The 20815-nt window shown below is 43.0% G+C and overlaps 1 protein-coding gene across 1 annotated transcript in view; it reads left to right on the top strand.

Annotated features, from left to right (window-relative positions):
* Nucleotides 1-2021: 2021 nt before the first annotated feature.
* PLEKHA4 (pleckstrin homology domain containing A4) overlaps nt 2022-20815 on the top strand; it is a 33491-nt gene continuing 14697 nt past the window's right edge. The window contains exons 1-13 of the mRNA XM_029283021.1: nt 2022-2105; nt 4432-4542; nt 5433-5505; nt 5992-6092; nt 7768-7883; nt 9067-9330; nt 9620-10205; nt 10999-11076; nt 12606-12707; nt 14687-14755; nt 16877-16957; nt 18301-18450; nt 19966-20064. Of these exons, the coding sequence (XP_029138854.1) occupies nt 2022-2105; nt 4432-4542; nt 5433-5505; nt 5992-6092; nt 7768-7883; nt 9067-9330; nt 9620-10205; nt 10999-11076; nt 12606-12707; nt 14687-14755; nt 16877-16957; nt 18301-18450; nt 19966-20064 (1914 nt within the window). The remainder of the gene's footprint in view (nt 2106-4431; nt 4543-5432; nt 5506-5991; nt 6093-7767; nt 7884-9066; nt 9331-9619; nt 10206-10998; nt 11077-12605; nt 12708-14686; nt 14756-16876; nt 16958-18300; nt 18451-19965; nt 20065-20815) is intronic.

Raw genomic sequence — 20815 nt, 5'->3', positions numbered from 1 at the left:
TATTTAGAAATGTGGAGGTTCTGGGTTTTAACAACAAAGGGGACAAGTAACCGCAGAACCCTTCTGGCAGCGAAGGGGATGGAATTTCCCATCTCCAAGTCGATGCTGTCTGGAAAGGGATGCCAGACACAAGCAGGTGGGTTTGATCCAAAAATAACTGAGGGGAATTAATGGCTAAGGGCCAAACAGAAGGGTAACTTTTCTAGTTTCAATACTTCCATTTTGAGTTTTGGCTCCATTTAAAAGAAGGAGAAAAGATCAATGGGGCATGTAAAAATCTCATGGTAAATGTGTAGATGCAGGAATGAACGAACGGATTTTAATTAAAGCAGGCTGGATTGTTTGTAAGCCTTTCTGCTTCTGCCCTGTAAGAACTTTGAATTCTGTGCCCTTCCCCCCCCCCTTTTTCAAATTTTGCTCTGACGTAAAGTAGGGAAGGGAACACAACAGCTTAATACAGATTTTACATAAGGTTGATCGATAAGAAGAGTGCTTTTTTTTGTTTCCTAAAGATTAGGCTGTAAATGTGAAGAAAATGATTCATAAATTGAGAGGAAGGGGTGGATTTGACAGGTTTGTGGGGTGCTGGGTTTGTGAGGTGGAAGTAAAGACTTAGCAGGGCAGAATATTTTTCCTATTCTCTGTGTTATGCTTAACAGATTTTTTTTTTTTAAAAAAAACTTCACTGCTACTAAAGCCCGGCAAAGGCTTTGTTAATGAAATGTCCTGACAACAAAATATGTTAACAAATCTGGCCTGCATATTTTCTAGAAAGAAAAAAATCCACCAATATGAAGGGTAACATTATATTCATGTACTGAATATGCATATTTTTTGGATTTTTGGAAAATGGCTAATAAAAGGAATAACTAGAACAATGACTCATTCCTTTAAAAATAGGAATAATTTAACTTGCGGCTTTAAAAAAAACCCCAGAAACAATAGAAACAAGAATGCTGATATGTTCAGGAATCCAAATTCCATGTCATGCATTGGATTTTGGGTGGAATTCAGGATGACGAAGTTCTGATTATAGATATCATAAGCCAGTTTTGTATTTAAGCATTATCTGGTTGCCATAGGTGACAGAAGAGTTCTGGGCAGATCAATGATCAGGCTGATGGAAAAAGGTTGTTGTCTTCCATTTGTGGTCTGAAATTAGAATAAAAAAATCTCATTCATTACAGACCTCCAGCTAGAAACCCTGAGCTTTAAATTCTGTCTGATCCCAGTTGGCCAATAAATTCTTTTGCAGATTTGGAACCTTCATTTACAAGGCTGTTACAAGAAGTGAGTTCGTATTTCCTGAAGTAGGCCACTGTGGCTTGTTTGATAAACCTGGATTAGAACAATATATTATCCTAGACAGAGACTAAATGCATTTTTGTTAAGAGATGGAAAAAGAAACGAGGAAGGAAAGGAAAGTCTGATAGGTAAAGATTAAAGAACTGACCAAATATGAATTCACCAATTGATTGGTTAGGGTTAGAATTGCATACAATAACAAGGTTGGAAGGGATCTTGGAGGTCTTCTAGTCCAACCCCCTTTTTGAGCAGGAGACCTTACACCATTCTTGAAAACCTCCAGGGATGGTTACATTTGATACCTTTTGAAAAGTTGAAGACATATGCTCTGTATTTCTCAAAAACGGACGGTTCCGTGGAGAGGTTTTTCCGCGGACCGGAGGGTGCGTAGTTTTGTATGCTGCCTGCATCTTGCGGATGGGGCTTTGCTTCTTTGTGCGGACCAGTTGCTGGCATGCCACAGCCCGGTACTGGTCCACGGAGTGGGGGTTGGGGATCTCTGCCCTAAAGCAGTGTTTCCTAGCCTTGGCAACTTGAAGAAGTGTGGACTTCAACTCCCAGAATTCCTCAATCAACATGGCTGGCTGAGGAATTATGGGAGTTGAAGCCCACGTTTTCTCAAGTTGCCATGGCTGAGAAAAACTACTCTAAAGCATCACATTTATAATATAATCTGTTTGTTTTTTTGCAGATTAACATCAAATTCACCAGGGACAATGTCAGAAGGGGATAGACCTAAAAGTGGTCTGAGTTTAGCCAGCAGTACAGCCACTATCTCTTCAGTCTCAATGGGAACAAAGGTGAGGACCTGGAATTGATGGGAACCTGACAGATGAGACATAAAAATGAGTCACCCACCATTTCTTTTACCTATATTTGTTTTTCCTGAGTGTTGTTGGGCTGTTGCTCAGTCTTATTTTCAAAGAACTTCAAAGTAATTGGTTATCTCTTGGGTCAAACACTTGTGCTTTTTAAAAGAACAACACTAGAATCCTATTCCAAGAAAGAAGGAAAGCTAAAAAACTTGCATAACAATTTCTAATCCTCAAATATTTACTCTTGTCCTTATATGCCTGCATTAGCCATTGGTGGTATCTTGATGGTTTGAAAAGAAAATTTTAGCTTGTGACCTTTAGTTCCTTAGAAAGATAAAGCACTTTTCAAGGAATAAAGCCACAATATAATAGTCTCCTATGCACCTAGATAAAATTGTAATGGTTTAAAAATCTTATTTAAACCTTACAATACATTAATAGCAATTAAAACATCCATTGCTTACTATGAGAAACAAGACACTCCCTTTGGGGCTAAGCAACATTATACAAAGCACAGAAAAGGAGTTAAAAGTAGAAAGTAAAAAACAATGAAGGGAAGAAATGAAGGACAGCAAAATAAAATACAGCTGGTTTAGACTATATCCCTCAAGTCCGTCCATAAATTTGTAGGTTGCTTTTGATTCTTTGAACTTCTCCTTTTGAAGATCTCATCAATTTCACCCAATCAAAACTTATTTTCTTCCATTTCCTTTTGATCCATTCATTTTTTTCGCAATTAATGGTCGCAACTGATGGATCAACATTTGATCCGAAAAGTACACCTTATACCTGTGGGAAAACACCAGAAAGGAAAAAGAAAGTTTTCTCATACAGTTCTCATTTGTTCTTTGTATATGGCCAACTTTCTTGATGTTTCCTACAATGTTTCACTTTTATTTTCAGTTCACATTCATTCATTTACATTCCAGGCAGCCCTCAATGTACGACCACGGTTGAGCCCAAAATTTAGGTTGCCAAGTGAGAAATTTGTTAAGTCAGTTTTGCCCCATTTTACGACTTTGCTTGCACAGTTGTTAAGTGAATCACTGCAGTTGTTAAATTAATAACACAGTTGTTAAGTGAATCTGGCTTCCTCATGGACATTGCTTGTCAGAAGGTTGCAAAAGGGGATCGCATGACTCCGGGACGTTGCAACCATCATAAATGTGAGTCAGTTGTCAAGTATCCGAATGTAAATCATGTGACCACCAGGATGCTATAATGGTCATAAGTATGAAAAATGGTCATAACTCATTTTTTTTCAATGTCATTGTAACTTTGAACTGTCACTAAGCAAACTGTTGTAAGTCAAGGACTATATCTAGTTCACTCACTCATCCATTCTGTTGATTTTACCATATTCCCACTGTTGCAATTTATGTTTGGATATCTCCTAATTCACCCAACTCTCACTTCGGTATAACTGAGTGTATAGATCAGGGGTAGGCAACCTTGGCTCTTTTATGACTCGACTTCAATTCCCAGAATTCCAGAGTCAGCATGGCTGGCTCAGGAATTCTGGGAGTTGAAGTCCACAAGTCATAAAAGAGCCTAGGTTGCCTACCCCTGGTATAGATGCACATTATTTTCACTTCTTTTGACAGATTTATTCGTCATAACAGACCACATATTATCTTCTCAGGTCTTTTTCACCTGGACCTCGAATACATTGTTAATACACCCTTTTCCTCTTACCGTATTTCCCTGAAAATAAGACCAGGTCTTATATTACTTTTTGTTCCAAAAGATGCATTAGGGCTTATTTTCAGGCGATGTCTTATTTTTTCATGTACAACAATCTACATTTATTCAAATAAATAATGTCAATAATATTATTTATTTATATTTAATTATCAATATAATTATTTTATAATTCAATACATCCATCGTGTGTTGCAACGGGTGTACTAAATGCATCCATCTGGCTGACGATCTTAACTGGGGCTTATTTTTGGGGTGGGGGCTTAAATTATGAGCCTCCTGAAAAATCATGCTAGGTCTTATTTTCTGGTTAGGTCTTATTTTTGGGGAAATACGGTATTTCTAACTTGGAGATTTTAAATTCCTTGAAAACCAGAAAAACACCTCTCTTTTTTTTCCTGCTATGGGTCACAGACAGAGACATGATTTTTTTCACAGAGGATTTTGGTTCAGTTCTTAGCTTTTTAACTAGGACTCTTGGTTTGAACATAGTTCTGGAGGACTGTTTAAGATCAGTAATGCTGAGCTGTATAGATGGATAGCTCAGTAGAGAGTATACTCTTTAATATAGTAAGTTTATTTTGCATTTATCCATTTGTTTCTCCCATAGCCATACGTAGCCCGGCCGGTCCGGAAAGTGCACACATTTGGGAAGAGAGCAAACTCCATCAAGAGAGATCCTAACTCTCCCGTTGTACTGCGTGGCTGGCTTTATAAGCAGGTAAATGGTTTCTGAGAAATGCAGGAGATTTCTTAGCTGGAGGGAGGATGGACTTTAAGGGAGAGCTGTGGGAAAGACACCATGTTAATCGAAGGAGTCCAAAATCAGAAGGAGTCTGATGGCACCTTTTAAGACTAAGCGATTTCTATTTCAAAGGATAAGCTTTCACAAAATTGAATCCAGGTACTCTTTGACTTATGACCACAATTGAGCCCAAAATTTCTGTTGCTAAGCGAGACAGTTATTAAGTGAGCTATGCTCCATTTTATGACCGTTCTTGCCACACTTGTTAAGCGAATAGTTGCAGTTGTTAAGTTAGTAACACAATAAGTGAATCTGGCTTCCCCATTGACTTTGCTTATCAGAAGGTTGCAAAAGGTGGTTACATGACCCCGGGACACGCAACTGCCCTACCGTAAATACACACCAGTTGCCACGCATCTGAATTTTGATCACATGTCTGTGGGGAAGCTACAGTGGTCGTAAGGGTGAAAAACAGTCACAAGTCACTTTGTTCAGGGCCATTGTAACTTCAAATGGTTACTAAACAAATGGTTGTAAGTTGGGGACTACCGGTACTATTGCTGAACTGTTGTTTTCTTGCTAGCTTGAGTTTGGAAACACGCTAAAATTGTAGCCAGTTTTAAATTGGGTTTAGCATCATGCAAAAACGAAACAACTCTTCACAGTTCCCTTTTTAAAACCCCAGAAAAAAATGAATTTTTTTTATCATGGGTGCGAAATGGCCCCAAATCGCTTGATATCATTGCAGAACTCTAGCAGACCTGGGCCCTACAAAGAGTTAAAATCAGGGAATCCTGTTCTACCTAGGTAAAACTTCTGACACGACTTTGGACTAACCCACCACCTTTTATTTTTGTTTCTTTCAGGATAGCTCTGGGCTCAAATTGTGGAAACGGCGCTGGTTTGTCCTTTCCAATTACTGCCTCTTCTACTACCGAGGTAATTAGGATTTTCTTGCGTTTCTGTTTCAGTTTCCTTGAGGTGGAAGCAAATTATTTGGAGGCAGGACCAGTGGTGGGATTCAGCCGATTCGCACCACTTCGGCAGAACCGGTAGCTAATTTTTTGTTGCCCAGGCCCAGAACGGACTTCTAGAAGTGGCATCCACACAGAGAACCGGTTGTTCGCATATTTGAATCCCACCACTGGGTAGGCCTGTTTTGAGGGCCTAGTGTGGTGATGCATCAACAGGCAGAAATCAAAGGCAACAATTCCTAAGTACTAGGAACAGAAGTTTAAAAAAAGAAATGCAGGTAGTCCTCGGCTGACGACTGTTCATTTAGTGATGGTTTGAAGTCGAGAAGCACTGCTGTAAGCATAAGCCAGTTCCTTGAAACAGTCGTGTTGGTAGGAAATGAGGAGTTTTCTCCCCATCTGCTTTGAGCAGGAGCCCTGACAAGCTTTTTTTTTGTGGGGTGTGTTGTAGACAGCCGTGAAGAGATGGTTTTGGGCAGTATCCTCCTCCCCAGCTACGAGATTCGGACAGCTTTCTCCAAGGAGAAGAAGAACCGTCGCTTTGTATTCAAGGTCAGGAGGAAGGACCCTCATTTATGCTTTTGTCCCTCCTGTGATGATGAAATTTCTCTTAATCTATCCATGGTCACCACCATAGAGTCTGACCATTGCCTCAGCTTTAAGCAGCAAGGTCTATATGTGGTGAATACCGTATGGGAAGCTATTTGCCTCCATTGTTGGCTCATCTGTCTAATACAGGTGGTCTTCGACTTAATGAACGTTCACTTAACCACAGTGCAAAATTATGACAGACTTCAAAAAAGCTACTTAGGACCTTGAAGATACAAATGCTACTACCCCTCCCCCCCCCAGTCACCTGATTGCATTTTGGGTGATTGGCAGCTGGCTCACGTTTTCCAGCAGAAAATGGCAAAAGCCACCTGTTGAATACACTGGATTTGCTTAATAACCATGGGGGTTTTGTCTAACGACCATGTGAGTTTGCTTTATGAATCATCATAAAAGGGTCATAAAAATCAAGTCATTTGTTGACCCGCTTAATGACCACAATGATTTTTAATCAAAATTCCAGGCTCATTTCTAGTTGTAAGTTGAGGACTAACTGTATGATATATCGATTTAGAATCTTTGAGCCTGCTTTTTTTCCTCATCAAGGAACTCAAGGGCCTGGTGCATTCAGCTTCTGGCAAAACAGTGCTTCACTTAGCCTAGTTTAAAAGCTGCATCAACTAGGATTTCTTGCTCTGCCTGCTAGCAGTTGATCTACAGAGACTTTCAGGCAGAGGAACCAGAACACAGAATAATAGGGTTGGAAGGGACCTTGGAGATCTTCTAGTCCAACCCCCTACTCAATACCATGAGATGCATAGATTGGAAGATGTACAAATGGTACCAAATCTAATTCAGGACCTTTTTGTTGTTTGTTGTTGGTGGTGGTGTCTTTGAGTTAGCTTTGACTCCTGGCTACTACTGCCTAAACAAGTCCCTGCAGCATTTTTGGCGAGGTTTTAGAATTGCTTACTGAAGCTCCTACCCTACCTTTAGGACAGTGAAACAGCCACATTCGATGGCAGGCAGTGACAAATTGAATGCAAACCCACTCATTATCCTTCACTGCATCTCAGACAAGAGGCTGCCCAGAATGCTTTGTCAGTATAGTTGGCTAGCTTTCTCTAATGGGTGTCTTCAACACGATGGATTGAGAAATAGCCATGTGGCGTCTCCTTGCTAAGGCAGTCATGCAACCGTCCTACAGAGCAGCGTTTCTCAACCTTGGCAGCTTGAAGATGTGTGGACTTCAACTCCCAGAATTCCCCAGCCAGCCATGCTAGGGAATCCTGGGAGTTGAAGTCCTCATATCTTCAAGTTGCCAAGGTTGCGAAATACTGCTACAGAGTATCTTGAAGCTCCCCACAAAACGAAATGAGCAAGAGTCCAGGCACTATAAAGCAAAGTGATGTTATTTGCTAGGAGTGGTATAGGACAGGGGTCTCCAACCTTGGCAACTTTAAGACTTGTGGACTTCAACTCCTAGAATTCTTTGCTGGCTGAGGAATTCTGGGAGTTGAAGTCCACAAGTCTTAAAGTTGCCAAGGTTGAGGACCCCTGGTATAGGAAACCAACAATTCCAACTCTCTCCTTTTCTGCTGGTGTTCTAAGTGTATCTTCTGCCCTCTTGTGGAGACTCCAACCATTACAAGAAACTTCTTTTTCTTTTTCCCCATAGGCTGAACACCCTGGCATGCGGACTTACTATTTCAGTGCAGACACCCAGTTGGATATGAATAGCTGGATCAGGGCCATGAACCAATCATCTGTGGCTGAGTGCAACTGTGGAAACCTGTAAGGGCTGGGTATGGGGACAGACACACAGCCCAGTTGTGAGTGCATTGCCAATTTTGCGTAGGGGTAGGCAACCTTCTCTCTTTTATGACTCGTGGACTTCAATTCCCAGAATTCCTGAGCCAGCATGGCTCAGCTTGGAAACCTCTTCCTTTCCCCTCAGCATGGCTGGCTCAGGAATTCTGGGAGTTGAAGTCCACGAGTCATAAAAGAGCCAAGGTTGCCTACCCCTGGTCTAAGGAGATGGGACATAATGTACCGTAGAAAGTTCCGGAAAGAATAATCCCGTGAAAAGAGAGTGAATGCTATTAAAGTCAGAATTGGACAAGAAAAAAAAGATAGTGGAAGAACACAAGAACTGAATTTGTAAGTTGTCCTTGTGGAAGAACTGGGAAGGCATCTTGATGGAGCTATTCAGACAGGGCAGCATTTGGCTGAAGAGGGAGGAGCTGGATTTCACACTGGGAATAATGGGCAATGTTATGGAGACCTGGAACAGTCACTTGGATTTATTGGTGTAATGCTTAAGGCACAAGACTAGAAACCAGGAGACTGTGAGTTCTAGTCCTGTCTTAGGCATGAAAGTTGGCTGGGCGACTTTGGGGCAATCACCAGGAGACTGTGAGTTCTAGTCCCACCTCAGACAAGAAAAGCAGTTAGACTTTGGGCCAATTACCAGTCATCAGGAGACTGTGAGTTCTAGTCCCACCTTAGGCAAGAAAAGCAGCTAGACCTTGGGCCAATTACCAATCAGGAGTCTGTGAGTTCTAGTCCCGCCTTAGGCATGACAGCCAGCTAGGTGACTTTGGGGCAATCATCAGGAGACAGTGAGTTCTAGTCCCACCTTAGGCAAGAAAAGCAGCTAGACTTTGGGCCAATCACCAATCACTAGGAGTCTGTGAGTTCTAGTCCTGCCTTAGGCATAGAAAATCAACTGGGTGACTTTGGGCCAATCATCAGGAGACTGAGTTCTAGTCCTGTCTTAGGCATGAAAGTTGGCTGGGTGATTTTGGGCCAGCCGCTCACTCTCGGCCTAACACACAATTCATAGAGGTTTTATGGGGAAAACAGGAGAAGGAAGGTGCATTTGTTCGCCACTTTGAGTTATTTGTAAAAAGCAATAAAGGTGGGTTATAAAATAAATACAATAAAATAAAAATGTCCCCTTTTGCCTCCACCTCAGCAACCAAGGGGGTCTCCACAGCCACTCAGTGTCTGCCCACACCAGCTTTGAGGACATCCGGCTCCCCCAGGATGATTGTGCCAAAAGCACCGAGTCGCTGGAAGTTGCCCATCTCTCAGAGATCCAGGAGGCCCGGGCCTCCTCATCCGAGAGCCTCCACCTGCCTGACATCCAGAAGGGATCCCCTTGCCTTAAGAGGGCTTCTTTATCCAGTTCGCTCAACGGGAGCTACTGCCACGAAAAGAAAGAGCAGCCAGAACTGAGGTAAGGAGAGGCAAAGCCAGATTCACTTCAATGGATGCTGTAGAGGAGGGATGTCCAAACTTGGCCACTTTAAGACAGGTGGACTTCAACTCCCAGAATTCCCCAGCCAGCATGGTTGGCTGGGGAATTCTGGGAGTTGAAGTTTGCCAGTCTCAAAGGGGCCAAGGTTGGACACATCCCTGCTGTAAAGAGTGGGAAGGATGTAGTAGCAGATAGCTACTCTGGCTCTCCAAAGCCCTTAAGAATCACCACAATTGACTTTCTCTTCTCCTTCATCTTCTCTTGGCAGTTCCCTGTCTTCCCAGACACATGGATGTCCTTCTCCTGTTAGTTGCACTAAGTTCTCTTCCCGGCCACGGACCCCGCTACCGCCTTCATCGGAAAGCCCACCTCCTCCTTCTCCATCCTGGATATTTCAGCCTTCCCCTGTGCTTTCCCTGCGTTCCTCCCGAGCCTACTCCCTCCCGCTAGCCCCAGCTGAGTCCCCCAAGTTGCCACGGACTCAACCATCAGATGCGCAGGATGCCCGCTGGAGCCCTCATGATGTCCATCGGAGCCCTCCGCGATCAGCTGTTGCACAGGCTGCCTCCTGTGACGATCTCTCCATCATGAGCTCTCCTAGGATTCTGCATGCCAACACCCCTATGGGAAGGGTAGATATTGCCCCCAACAAATGCCTTCCCAATAACCCTTATGCTGTTGCATTGGCGGCCCACAAAGGCCACTCTCTGACCCCTGCAGACCGGTACGATGTGTTCCCTACTACTGAGGACTCCTATGCCAGGCACTACACTCAAAGTCCTCATCTTCATAGAGTCCAGCCTGTGGGTGAAGATGGCTTGGCCGCTTCAATGGGGAGACCGCAACAGAACAGAGTAAGTGGGAATTTCGGCTTCAGTAAGCACAACAATCTCACTGGAATATCGTTCCTCCTGAGCTTAGACTAGACATGACCCTCCCGGACTTTAGGAAGGCTCTGAAGATATGACTGTAGCAGAGGGGTCTTCAAACTTGGCCCTTTGATGACTTGTGGACTTCAACTCCCAGAATTCCTCAGCCATGCTGGCTGAGGAATTCCGGGAGTTGAAGTCCACAAGTCATCAAAGGGCCAAGTTTGAAGATCCCTGCTGTAGGAGATGACCAGGCTGAGCCCAAGGGAGGGGTCAAACACGTCCTCAGTCTCACCTCCCTTTGCACCCACAAGAGGTCTTAAGTCCAGCCCACCTTGAATTCCATTGAATCTCATCTACCGCCAATTCGCTTTGACCATTAGTAGTTCAGATTCTTGTAGAGAACGTCAGCATGCAATAAAGCTGTATTCATTTGAACCGCCTTGGCTCCTGGTTTTCTAAGCTTGTTGGTGATTTTGCCAACACCGTGGAACTAGTCTGGTGGTTTTGGAGATTTTTTTTTCCAATGGTTGAATTGCATGTAATGTATTCATTAATCCTGCCATTGATCCTTGGGTGGTTTTTTTTGTGCTGCTTGTGTTTCTACTGCTGATTCAACACGTTCGTATTTTTATTTTTATTGATTCATTTTTGGGTTTTGACGTGGCTTTAAGGTAAGATGGGGCCTATACACATCAAGTCAACCAACAAATAAACTTTGAATTCTCTCTACAATCTGAGTTTGAATGTCTCATGAATGTTTCTCTATCTCTGCCAGTTTACAGACCGAGGTTACCTCTCTCCACCGGTTGGCCCATCCCGTGCTTTGGTCATGTCTCGGCTTCACGGCCGACTGGTGAGTATCGGAGAGACAGAGATGTATAGCATTTTTCATTTTCCTGCTCTATTGGCTATGCTCCCTCTCATCTGTATCTAGCCTGCAAAATCTAGATATGCTAGGTCTGGAGTATCACATATACAGACAGAATGTGCCCTCTGCATTCATCATGACTGGACTGTGTGGTTTCCTGCATTTTTTGTGTGAAAATATTGCATTTGTGGCTAAGTATGGGTAGCTCTTGACTTACAACAGTTCATTTAATGACCGTTCAAAGTTGCAACGGCATTGCGAAAAGTGACTTACGGCTATTTTTCACGCTTATGACCGTTGTAGCATCCCCATGGTTACGTGATTTACATTCAGAGGCTTGACAACTGATCCACTTTTGCGACCTTCTGACAAGCGAAGTCAGTGGGGGAAACCAGATTCACTTAACAACCGTATTACTAATTTAAGAACTCCAGTGGTTCGCTTAACAAATGTGGCGAGGAAAGTCGTACAAATGGGGCAAAAGTCACTTAACAAATTTCTCACTTAGCAACATACATTTTGGACTCAATTTTGGTCGTAAGTTGAGGACTACCTGTAATTCTGCCCCAGCAAAAGCTGAATTCTCCGGCCCAATTATATAAATGATATAAATGATGCCAATAAAGCAAAATACAGGTAGTCCTCAACTTATAACCAGTTGCTTAGCAATCATTCTGTGTTGCAATGCAGCTTCCTGGGGTACTTATGACCTGTTTCTGAAATTCCAACAGCCGCCTCCCCCCAGGTCACATGACTGCATGTTGGGCACTTGGCAACCAACTGACATTTACAACATCCCGTTATCACGTGACTGCATTTTACATTCCCCCCCCCCCCGGAAATTGGCATTTAGTTACAGTGAACGATGAGTTTGCTTAGCAACTGCAGTTTTTTGTTTTATGATCGCTGTGTTTATTTAATGACTGCTGCAAAAAAGCATAATAAAATTGGGTCTGGTCATGTGATGACCTGCTTTACGACTGTTACAACTTACAACCATAATTGCCTGGCTGAAGATTACCTGTAGCAACTTTTGATTGTCTTGCGAGAAGATGATCCTTGTCCTCAACCACTTTTGAAGTTTCCATGTTTGTGTTCGAGAATTCCTTTGTGACAGTTAGAACAATTAACCAGTGGAACAACCTGCCTCCAGGAGCGGTGAATGTTCCAACACTGGAAGTTTTTAAGAAGAGACTGGACAGTCATTTGTCCGAAATGGTATAAGGTCTCCTGCCTAAGCAGGGTGTTGGACTAGATGACCTCCAAGGCCCCTTCCAACTCTATTATTATTATTATTATTATCATCATCATCATCATCATCATCATCATCACCATCACCATCATCATCATAGCTAGAAACCTGCTTCCTGCCTAGAACGAAAGCTCTAAAGAGTTTTCTGAAAAGTACTTCGTGTATAATGTACATTTAAGGGTTGTTGTTTTTTTGCACTGTCACATGACCTGCTCCTAACCCTTGGCTGTATTCCTTAATATTGCCTTCCCTTTTCCTACAGATAACCCCCCACTCCGCCTCATCAAGCTACCTGCACCTACCACCCCTTCCTCCCCTGCCCACTCGGCCCACCCCAGGGAAAAGGACATCTATAGGGATCACGGTATGTAGATTTGTACTCGGTTCCTCCTCTGTTCTTGGCCAACAACCTTACCATCACAGGCAATGCTAGTGCAAACAATTAACTAGATAACTGCATAGAATGTCTAGTGGTCATATTTATACGACTCTTTTCTACCATTGTTCATAGTAATACGAACCAGCCAGTAGCTGGAACATTTATTCCTGGTTGCGCAGTAAGGATTTGGGCAGGGATGTGAACAGCCAGATCCAAATTGTCTTGGAAGAGCTTTAAGTATTCAAATATAATGGTATGTGGTGATGGTCAATTCATCACCCACCCATTGGGTTTTCCTTCTTTCCACATATAATATGGGTTGGCAGTGTTTCTCTTCATGACTTAGCAAAGCCATGTTGAAGCTTCTGTCTCCTCCTCCTCCTCCTCCTCCTCTTTCTCCTACCTCCGCTCCTTTTCCTCCTCAGCCGACCCATGAACAACCAGATCCAAATTGTCTTGGAAGAACTTTAAGTATTCAAATATAATGGTATGTAGTGATGGACAACCCATCACCCACTGGGTTTTCCTTCTTTTCACATATAATATAGGTTGGCACTGTTTCTTTTGCTTCATCACCTTTAGCAAAGACATGTTGAAGCTTCTGTCTCCACCTCTTCCTCCTCCTCTTCTTCCTCCTACCCTCCTCCTCCTCTTCAGCTGACCCATGGAACTGCCTACCCCTGTGCTGGGGATAGAGGGAACCAAGGGAACTGTTGATCTCCTCCCTCCAGGGAGACTAACCTGTCAACTGCCAGCAACCCCCAACCAGCCTTAACTTGCCAGAAGGCATCTAAGGCACACTCTCATCCTTTCCTCTCTGCCCACCACGGTTTAGAAATTTCAGATTTCGGCCTTGGTTTCAAGGCAGCCAATTGCTGCTCACCTATCGGGCCTTGCTGCCAGCCAATTGGGTGCAGAGGCCAGAGGGAGGTGGGACAGAGAGCCATTTTGGGGAAGTATAGTAAGAAGTGACAGTCATGTGGCCATGGCTGACTGCAGCAGTGCAGCAGTTGGTGGCATTGGAACAGTCACAATTTTGCCAAATTTCAGTCCCCCGGGAGTCAGGGCTCCTGGATTTTGGTCACATTCTTTAAGTTAGCTTATTTGAGATAGGTTGATTCAAAAATGGTTTCCCTATGATGCAATGTTTTGCCCAATTGCAAGAACTGCAGGAAAACAGATGCCAGAATTTTAGTAAGACATAGATAGTAACAGGCAGTTTTTCACTTACAACCCTTCGTTTAGCAACCATTCAAAGTTACAACGGCAGTGAAAAAATGGCACATGGTCATGTGATCAGAATTCAGGCGCTTGGCGTGCATTCATGATGGCCGCAGCGTCCTTGGGTTATGTGATTGCCGTTTGCGATCTTGAATGTCCCATTAGACTATTGTATTGCTGCTGAGGTAATATAGCTTAGCACAGGGGTAGACAACCTTGGCTTTTTTATGACTCGTGGACTTCAACTCCCAGAATTCCTGAGCCAGCCATGCTGGCTCAGGAATTCTGGGAGTTGAAGTCCACAAGTCGTAAAAGAGCCAAGGTTGCCTACCCCTAGTTTAGCAAGATTTTGGCTAAACCCTGTTTAACCGCGTCACTTTCACTCGGTTAATTTTAGTAAGAATCAGCATTTGGATTTTAAAAAATGTCTTTCAGGCTCCTTGTTTTGAGATGCAAACGGTCATAATATGACAGAATCCGACTTGATATTAACACCTCCCCGCGTGTGAAAATCTAGTCCCTTAAGCTAAGATTTTGCCTCGCTTTCTCCCTGACTGGCTAGGTTTCTTTATGCAAGGGTTGCACCAAAGTACTCATAGAAACCTTTTTAGATCCAGGTTTGGGCAAATCTCTTGAGTATGTGCAGAGTGTCCCCTGCTTTGAGGCAAAAGCCAGTGCTGCCACTTCTTCCCCCTTCTATTTGTGGGGTGATAACATGGATGCTCTATTTACTGTCTTTCTAGGGTCGAAACGCGCTGAGGGAAAGGAGCAGCCAGTCTCTTGGCAGGCAGCGGTTTGAAAGTGACACTGATGTATGCATTTCTCTTCTCTGACCAATGGATGATGTGTATTGCTTTTGCTTTGCCAATTTCCCTTACAGGCAGTCCTTGACTTATAACAGTTCACTTAGTGACCATTCGAAGTTACAACAGCACTGAAAAAAGGGACTTATGACCATTTTTCACACTTACGACCGTTGCAGCATCCCCAGGGTCCCGTGATTAAAATTCAGATGCTTGGCAACTGACTCATACTTAATGACGGTTGCAGTGCCCTGAGATCATGTGATCACCTTTTGTGACCTTCTGACAAGCAAAGTCAATGGGGAAGCCAGATTCATTTAACAACTGTGTTACTAACAACTGCAGCGATTCACTTAACAAGTGTTGTAGGAAAGGTCGTAAAATGTGGGCAAAGCTCACTTAACTAATGTCTCACTTAGCAACAGAAATTTGAGGCTCAGTTGTGGTCATAAGTCGAGGACTACCTGTACTGATTTACCTCTGAAAGAGGTCATTCTTCCCCTTCTCCCCGGAGTCTTATCACTAAGCTGAGATTTGAGAATGATATAAATAGCGGTGGAAAAGTAAACTGAATAAAACCAAGCTATTCCAAACGCAGTGGCAGTAAAAAAAAAAAGTACCATTTGAAAAAGAAAAGAAAGAAAATCTCAAAGGTTAATTGTAAAATGAAAATGAATATATTTCACTGTTGGCCTAAGAACAGCAAAAAAGGCAATTAGGCAGATTCCTCCAGGACCAAATGGCAAAAATCTGGTCCCCCCTCCCCCCCCCCAGAAAAGGTTCCATCCAAGTCTAGAAGATTATTTTAGTTTGAGTTAAATAATTTTACATGGGCCTACGGCTTCTTTGAGAGAGCTTGTGGTTAAGGCATCAGGCTGGAAAATGGGAGACCATGAATTTTTCTCCCACTTTGGGTGCAAAGCCAACTGTGTGATTTTGGGCCAGTCATTCTGTCTCAACCCTGGAAAAGAGGCAATGGCAATCCACTTCCAAAATACCTTGCCAAAAAACCTGCACGGACTAGTCTAAGCAGTCAAAATTGACTTGAAGGAATGCATACACCATGATCAATGGGAGAGGTGTTTTCCTTTTATTATTCTAGGGCCTTAACCACCAGATCAAACTTCCCGTCATTTGGCCACATGTTTCTGCCTTTTGATCTTGGAGCTGTGGCTTCAGGCCTAAAGTTCTGCTCTTATAATATCTCTGATATCCCTCTAATCCAGTGCTTCCCAAACTTTTTCCTTCATTACCCCAAAATGCTTATCAGAAAGCCCTTTCACTGTTTATTAGAAAGTTCTTATTTAAATGTCCCTGTTGTGATTGTGTGTGTGTGTGTGTGTATGTATGTATATGCATGCATACATGAGATTTACATATATAGCCACCCACTCACTTTCAGTGGCTCTGGGCTGCTTACAAAAAATTTAAAAAACCAATATAAAAGAATAAAGAACAGTACCCCTCCCACGACAACACACAATCAAACGAGCTATTTGATAGGTTTCTGTGTTGTTAGCCCCCCCCCCCCCAACAAAAACCACTTTTACCCAATTTTGGTAACTTAATCAGGTTTGGGATTCACATCTCTAATCAGTTTTCCACTCCCTAGGGCCAGACAATAAGTTCCCTTACATTGTATGGATAGAGGGTAACTCATTGGGACTGAGGGACCAGCCCTGGCCTACGCCCATGCCTTATTCACACTTTTATCAGCAGAGAAAGCTTTACACAATACAAGCATTTGTTTGTAGCAGGTGGTCAAGCAGCTGGTAGAAGCACGTGCTTAATTTGGAACTTTGCAGTGAATTAATTTCAAAGGTTGATCAATTGAATTTTGGAAATATGGAACTTTTATCATCATAAAACCAAGGATTTCTTCCATGAGTAGTAAGCTTCTGTGGTCAACCTTCTCCGGATGAGTTGGGGCTGTAACTTCCAATCTCCTGCCTAGCATGTCCAAAAATGTTGGACATTGCAGTCCTCATTGTAAAAACCCCAAATGTTCTTTCAAAGAATTTTAACTTGTAAGCTAAATCTTTTTAAAAAAAACCTTCTATGCCTGGGCAGCACAGCACCTGAGAGCTTTAATTGGAATCAGTCCATTTCCCCCCCCCCCTATGTTTTCAGGCTCTTTTGACAAAATTGTGTGGCCAAGACAAACTGCTTCGAGGTCTGGAAGAAGAGACAGGGCAGCTTCGTGCTGAAAAGGTATCTAATCCCACTTCCATTGAACAAACGAGCATTTGCTTACCTCTGTTATGTTTGAGAACTTTGTGTTTGGTGAATCATTCTGGGATCTTCCCTCTTTTTGCTATGGTTGGAAAAAGACTTGCAAAATTCTGTTTATGTATCCTTACAATAAAGTTGCAGCTAGTACTTCTGGGTGTGCTTCTTGTCTGGACTACCTTGCAAGGCTGACATTCCTTAATAGTCCTTGTTACATTTCTTTTATAAAATAGAACTGGACACACAATGGATTACTAAGGATGTTTGGCCTTATCTTCTCCCTGTAGCCAGAGTTCTGTCAACACCAGAACAGATTCTCTGTCTGTGTGAACTTTCTTCTCTAACTTAGTTATCCTGCCAAAGTGTTCAGTGAGAAGGCTGATGGAGCCATGCCATCACCAGAAGAGGTAGGGTAGTTTGCCTCTTTTTAAATGTTTTCTCCATCAGTCTTGTGAGATAGTCCAAACAAAAAGTGCTATCTTTACTGTAAAATGACATTAACAGAACCTTAAAAATTTGAAGGCACAGCTCTTCCCTTCTCATCTTTACAGCGTAAGAAACTGGGATTGGTGCCTTTTGAGATGTTTGCCGTGCGCCCCCCCCCCCATTCCTTCTGTAGACTCAATTTCCACTTGTTTGACCTTTTGTTTCCCGAGGTCTTTTTCACATATCATGATAACTCCTTATATATCTATTTAGAATTGACTTTCAATCTCAAATAGATTAGAAGTCCTGTTGTCATTTGCTGCCAAATATCAGCTGCAAGGTCTTGGGACTGGTTCTCTCCCTGTGCTAAGTAGTCTGTGATACTGTCCATTTCTGTGGTTCTGCAAAAGGCCTTGAAACAAATGTTTGTTTTGTTGATTCTGTCAACTCTACAAATGAGCATGGCTGCAGCCATTTTCCTTCTCATTCTAGGTTGCCACATAGAACGGAGGGAGGGAGGTTGCCCAGGTGCTTTGCTCGTCAAAATAATATTTTGTCCTGTGGGAACCAAGGTCACCTTTTGCTCACGAGACTGTGGACTGGGCGTTTCATAAAAAGCCTGCCAAATAATCATATTGGGGAACGTAATTGCTTACATAGCTTTTGTGGGTGGAACATTTGACTTTGTATTGGGAAATTGTTGCTTGTGTATCCAGACTTGGTTTCACTCTTGACCATGCCAATAATTTGTAACTAATAAACCTGTTATTTGAGGAACTTGCAAGCCTCGGAGTTCTGCTTTATTCGTCTCTGTCTGTCAGAACCGTGACAGATTCATTAAACTGCAATGAAGGAAAATCTCTGCTGGGTTGACAGTTCTCGAAATGGTATTGTTTCAGGAACGTCTTGAAAAGGCCTTGGAAGTAACACACTTGAGGCTGGAGGAGTTTAAAGGCCAAGATGCCACCGTGGAGAAGATCTGCTATCAACAAAGGCAACTGCAAGATGAACTGGTGCACATCCGTGCCCGTCTCTGTGATCTTACATTGGTGAGTGGTTGCAGCTCCCCGATACTTGAGTGAAAATATTTTTTGAAGAAACATCCTGAGTAGATCTGCACATAGGTCAATTGGTAGCTGTATATCCGGTGAGGCCCAGCTGTTTGATCATCAGCTGGTACTACTTATAGGAAAAGAGAAAGAAATGTCTTTCCCAGCCTGGAAACATCCAAATGCATTGAGGGTTCTGCGGAATATCTTAGTTGTTTCCCAGCATTGCACTGTTCTGGACAGAGAACTCTGAAGTTGTTTCTAAGATCTGTTGTAGCCGTTCCCCAGCTCAGAGTGCTCCTATCATCACTGGGATCGCTTCAGCTTTTATTTCCATATCCTCTCTAATTCCTCATTCAGGCCCTGGTGCTCCTCCTCCTTCCTGATGTTGCTGTCATTTTGTACACTATATCAGAGGTCACCAAACTTTTCATACTGGCGGCCCGGAGGGAGAGGGAGCAGGTGGGAAATCTGTGTGTGCATGCACGCATACGCCTGCGCGAACAGGGCTGCAGGCACCTGCATGGGACTAGCAGCCCCATTTGCGCATGCACACTGGAGCTAGCTGCCGCTGCTGCTAATCCCACACGGATGTGCAAGCGGGCTGTGTAACCACCGCACGCTAGCAGCCCTGTTTGTGCATGCTTGCGTGTTCTAGCCACCTCTGCTGCTAGCCCTGCGCGCATGGGCAAACAGGTCTGCAGACTCTAGCGCGAGTGGGGGTGAGTGCACACACAAACGTGCGTGCACTGGCCAGCCTGTCTTGCGGCCTGATGGCTGGTAGCCCATGGCCTGGCAGTGGGCTACGGACCATAGATTGGGGACTCCTGCACTATATCGTCACCCTTGTCTTCTGGCCCTTGTCTCCTACCACAATGTCTGGTTGATTATCCAGTACCTGCCTGAGTGTCTGGATCTGAAAATCCCACAGAATCTTAACCCTCTTATTCTCCATGACCTTCTTTGGAATTTCCCATCTGGACTTGGGAGAGTGTCACCCAGACAGTGTGTGCACAGGGTTTCTGTACACAAAGCCAGCCAGCTGGCTACATTTCTGTGCTGCAAAAATCCAGATGACTGCTAGCCTAGTGGTTGTCCTGATATTTTGTAGGACAGATTCAGTAAGACCTTATACAATGGTACCTCAGTACTCGTTCATTGCTCTGGGAGGCGTGATGAGTATCAAAAACAATAGCACCAAACAATTTTTTCTCATAAGGAATAACATATTGAGTCACAAGGCAGCCAACACCAACAAGTTCTAGCTTGTGGATTGAGTATCAAACAGACAATGAGTACCAGGACAAAATTTTCACATCAAAATGCTTTGAATACCAAATGTGATGAGTTTCAAAGGAATTGAGTACCAAGGCACCACCGTGCTGTATCTCATCAGCTTTCTCTCTTACCATAAACACAGGTAAGCTGGATCATAGTTTTAAATTCAGTTATTGTATGAATATATATTCAGTAGGGAATGTCTGACTAAGTAGCTGAGTTACTGTTTCTGTCCAGGACAATGAACGAGTATGGGAAGATTATACGGCCTTGGAAAATGATGTACAGATGCTGAAGGGTTCCTTGGAGCATATCCGGACTGCCGGGCATCCCCAGGTAAATCTTAAATATGAGGGACGGAGCTTTCTCAGTTGTGTCTCCAAACATACAAAACTCTATTCTAGTGGACACCCACTAGGCTGCATTGCTAAGTAGACCATAGTCACTCACTGACAGGAGCCTTTGACTGAGTTAACTCTTTATTGGGCGATATAATATATCAAGGGATTTTTTTGGTTTCTGTTATTAATTTAGTAATACAGAATTTGCTGGCTTTTTAACTGTTAAATTTTAAAGGATGTACATATAGGAGAGTTTCATTGATAAGTCAGCTTTTGAACCTTAATGATAACTAAAATGAATGCATGGAACTAATAAACAATTGATTTGGTATCTTATAGCCATAAAAAAGATACTTTCGTTTTATGCAAATTATTCTGCATTCCTAGTCTAATTATTTAATAATAGGAATAGAAAGCAGGAGACAACTTGGATTCCTATCTTCAGGATCATCCACCCTGTTTTTTATTTATAGGATTTCCTATTTTTCTTTTATTAATTGCTGTTTTAAACACTAGAAAATTACTTCTAAACAATGAAAGAAAAACTTAAAAAGGCCTCAGTATCTGTACATTTGATATAAACACATACTGAAAATTCCTATCCATGGAAGAAATACTGCACAGTTTTAGAAATAACGCTCTGCCTTAAAAACATAGGGGAGTGTTCGACAGCAGTGCTCCTGTCACTTGAGAAATTTCGGCTCTTGTTCAGAAGCGGTGATGGGAAAAGGCAGAGAGATAGGAGG

Source organism: Protobothrops mucrosquamatus, unplaced genomic scaffold, assembly GCF_001527695.2.
Source record: "Protobothrops mucrosquamatus isolate PMUCROS unplaced genomic scaffold, P.Mucros_1.0 scaffold8, whole genome shotgun sequence".
In the NCBI taxonomy this organism is placed as follows: Eukaryota; Metazoa; Chordata; class Lepidosauria; order Squamata; family Viperidae; genus Protobothrops; species Protobothrops mucrosquamatus.
Note: the sequence above shows the minus strand (reverse complement) of the source record. Positions and strands in the feature narration are given on the sequence as shown.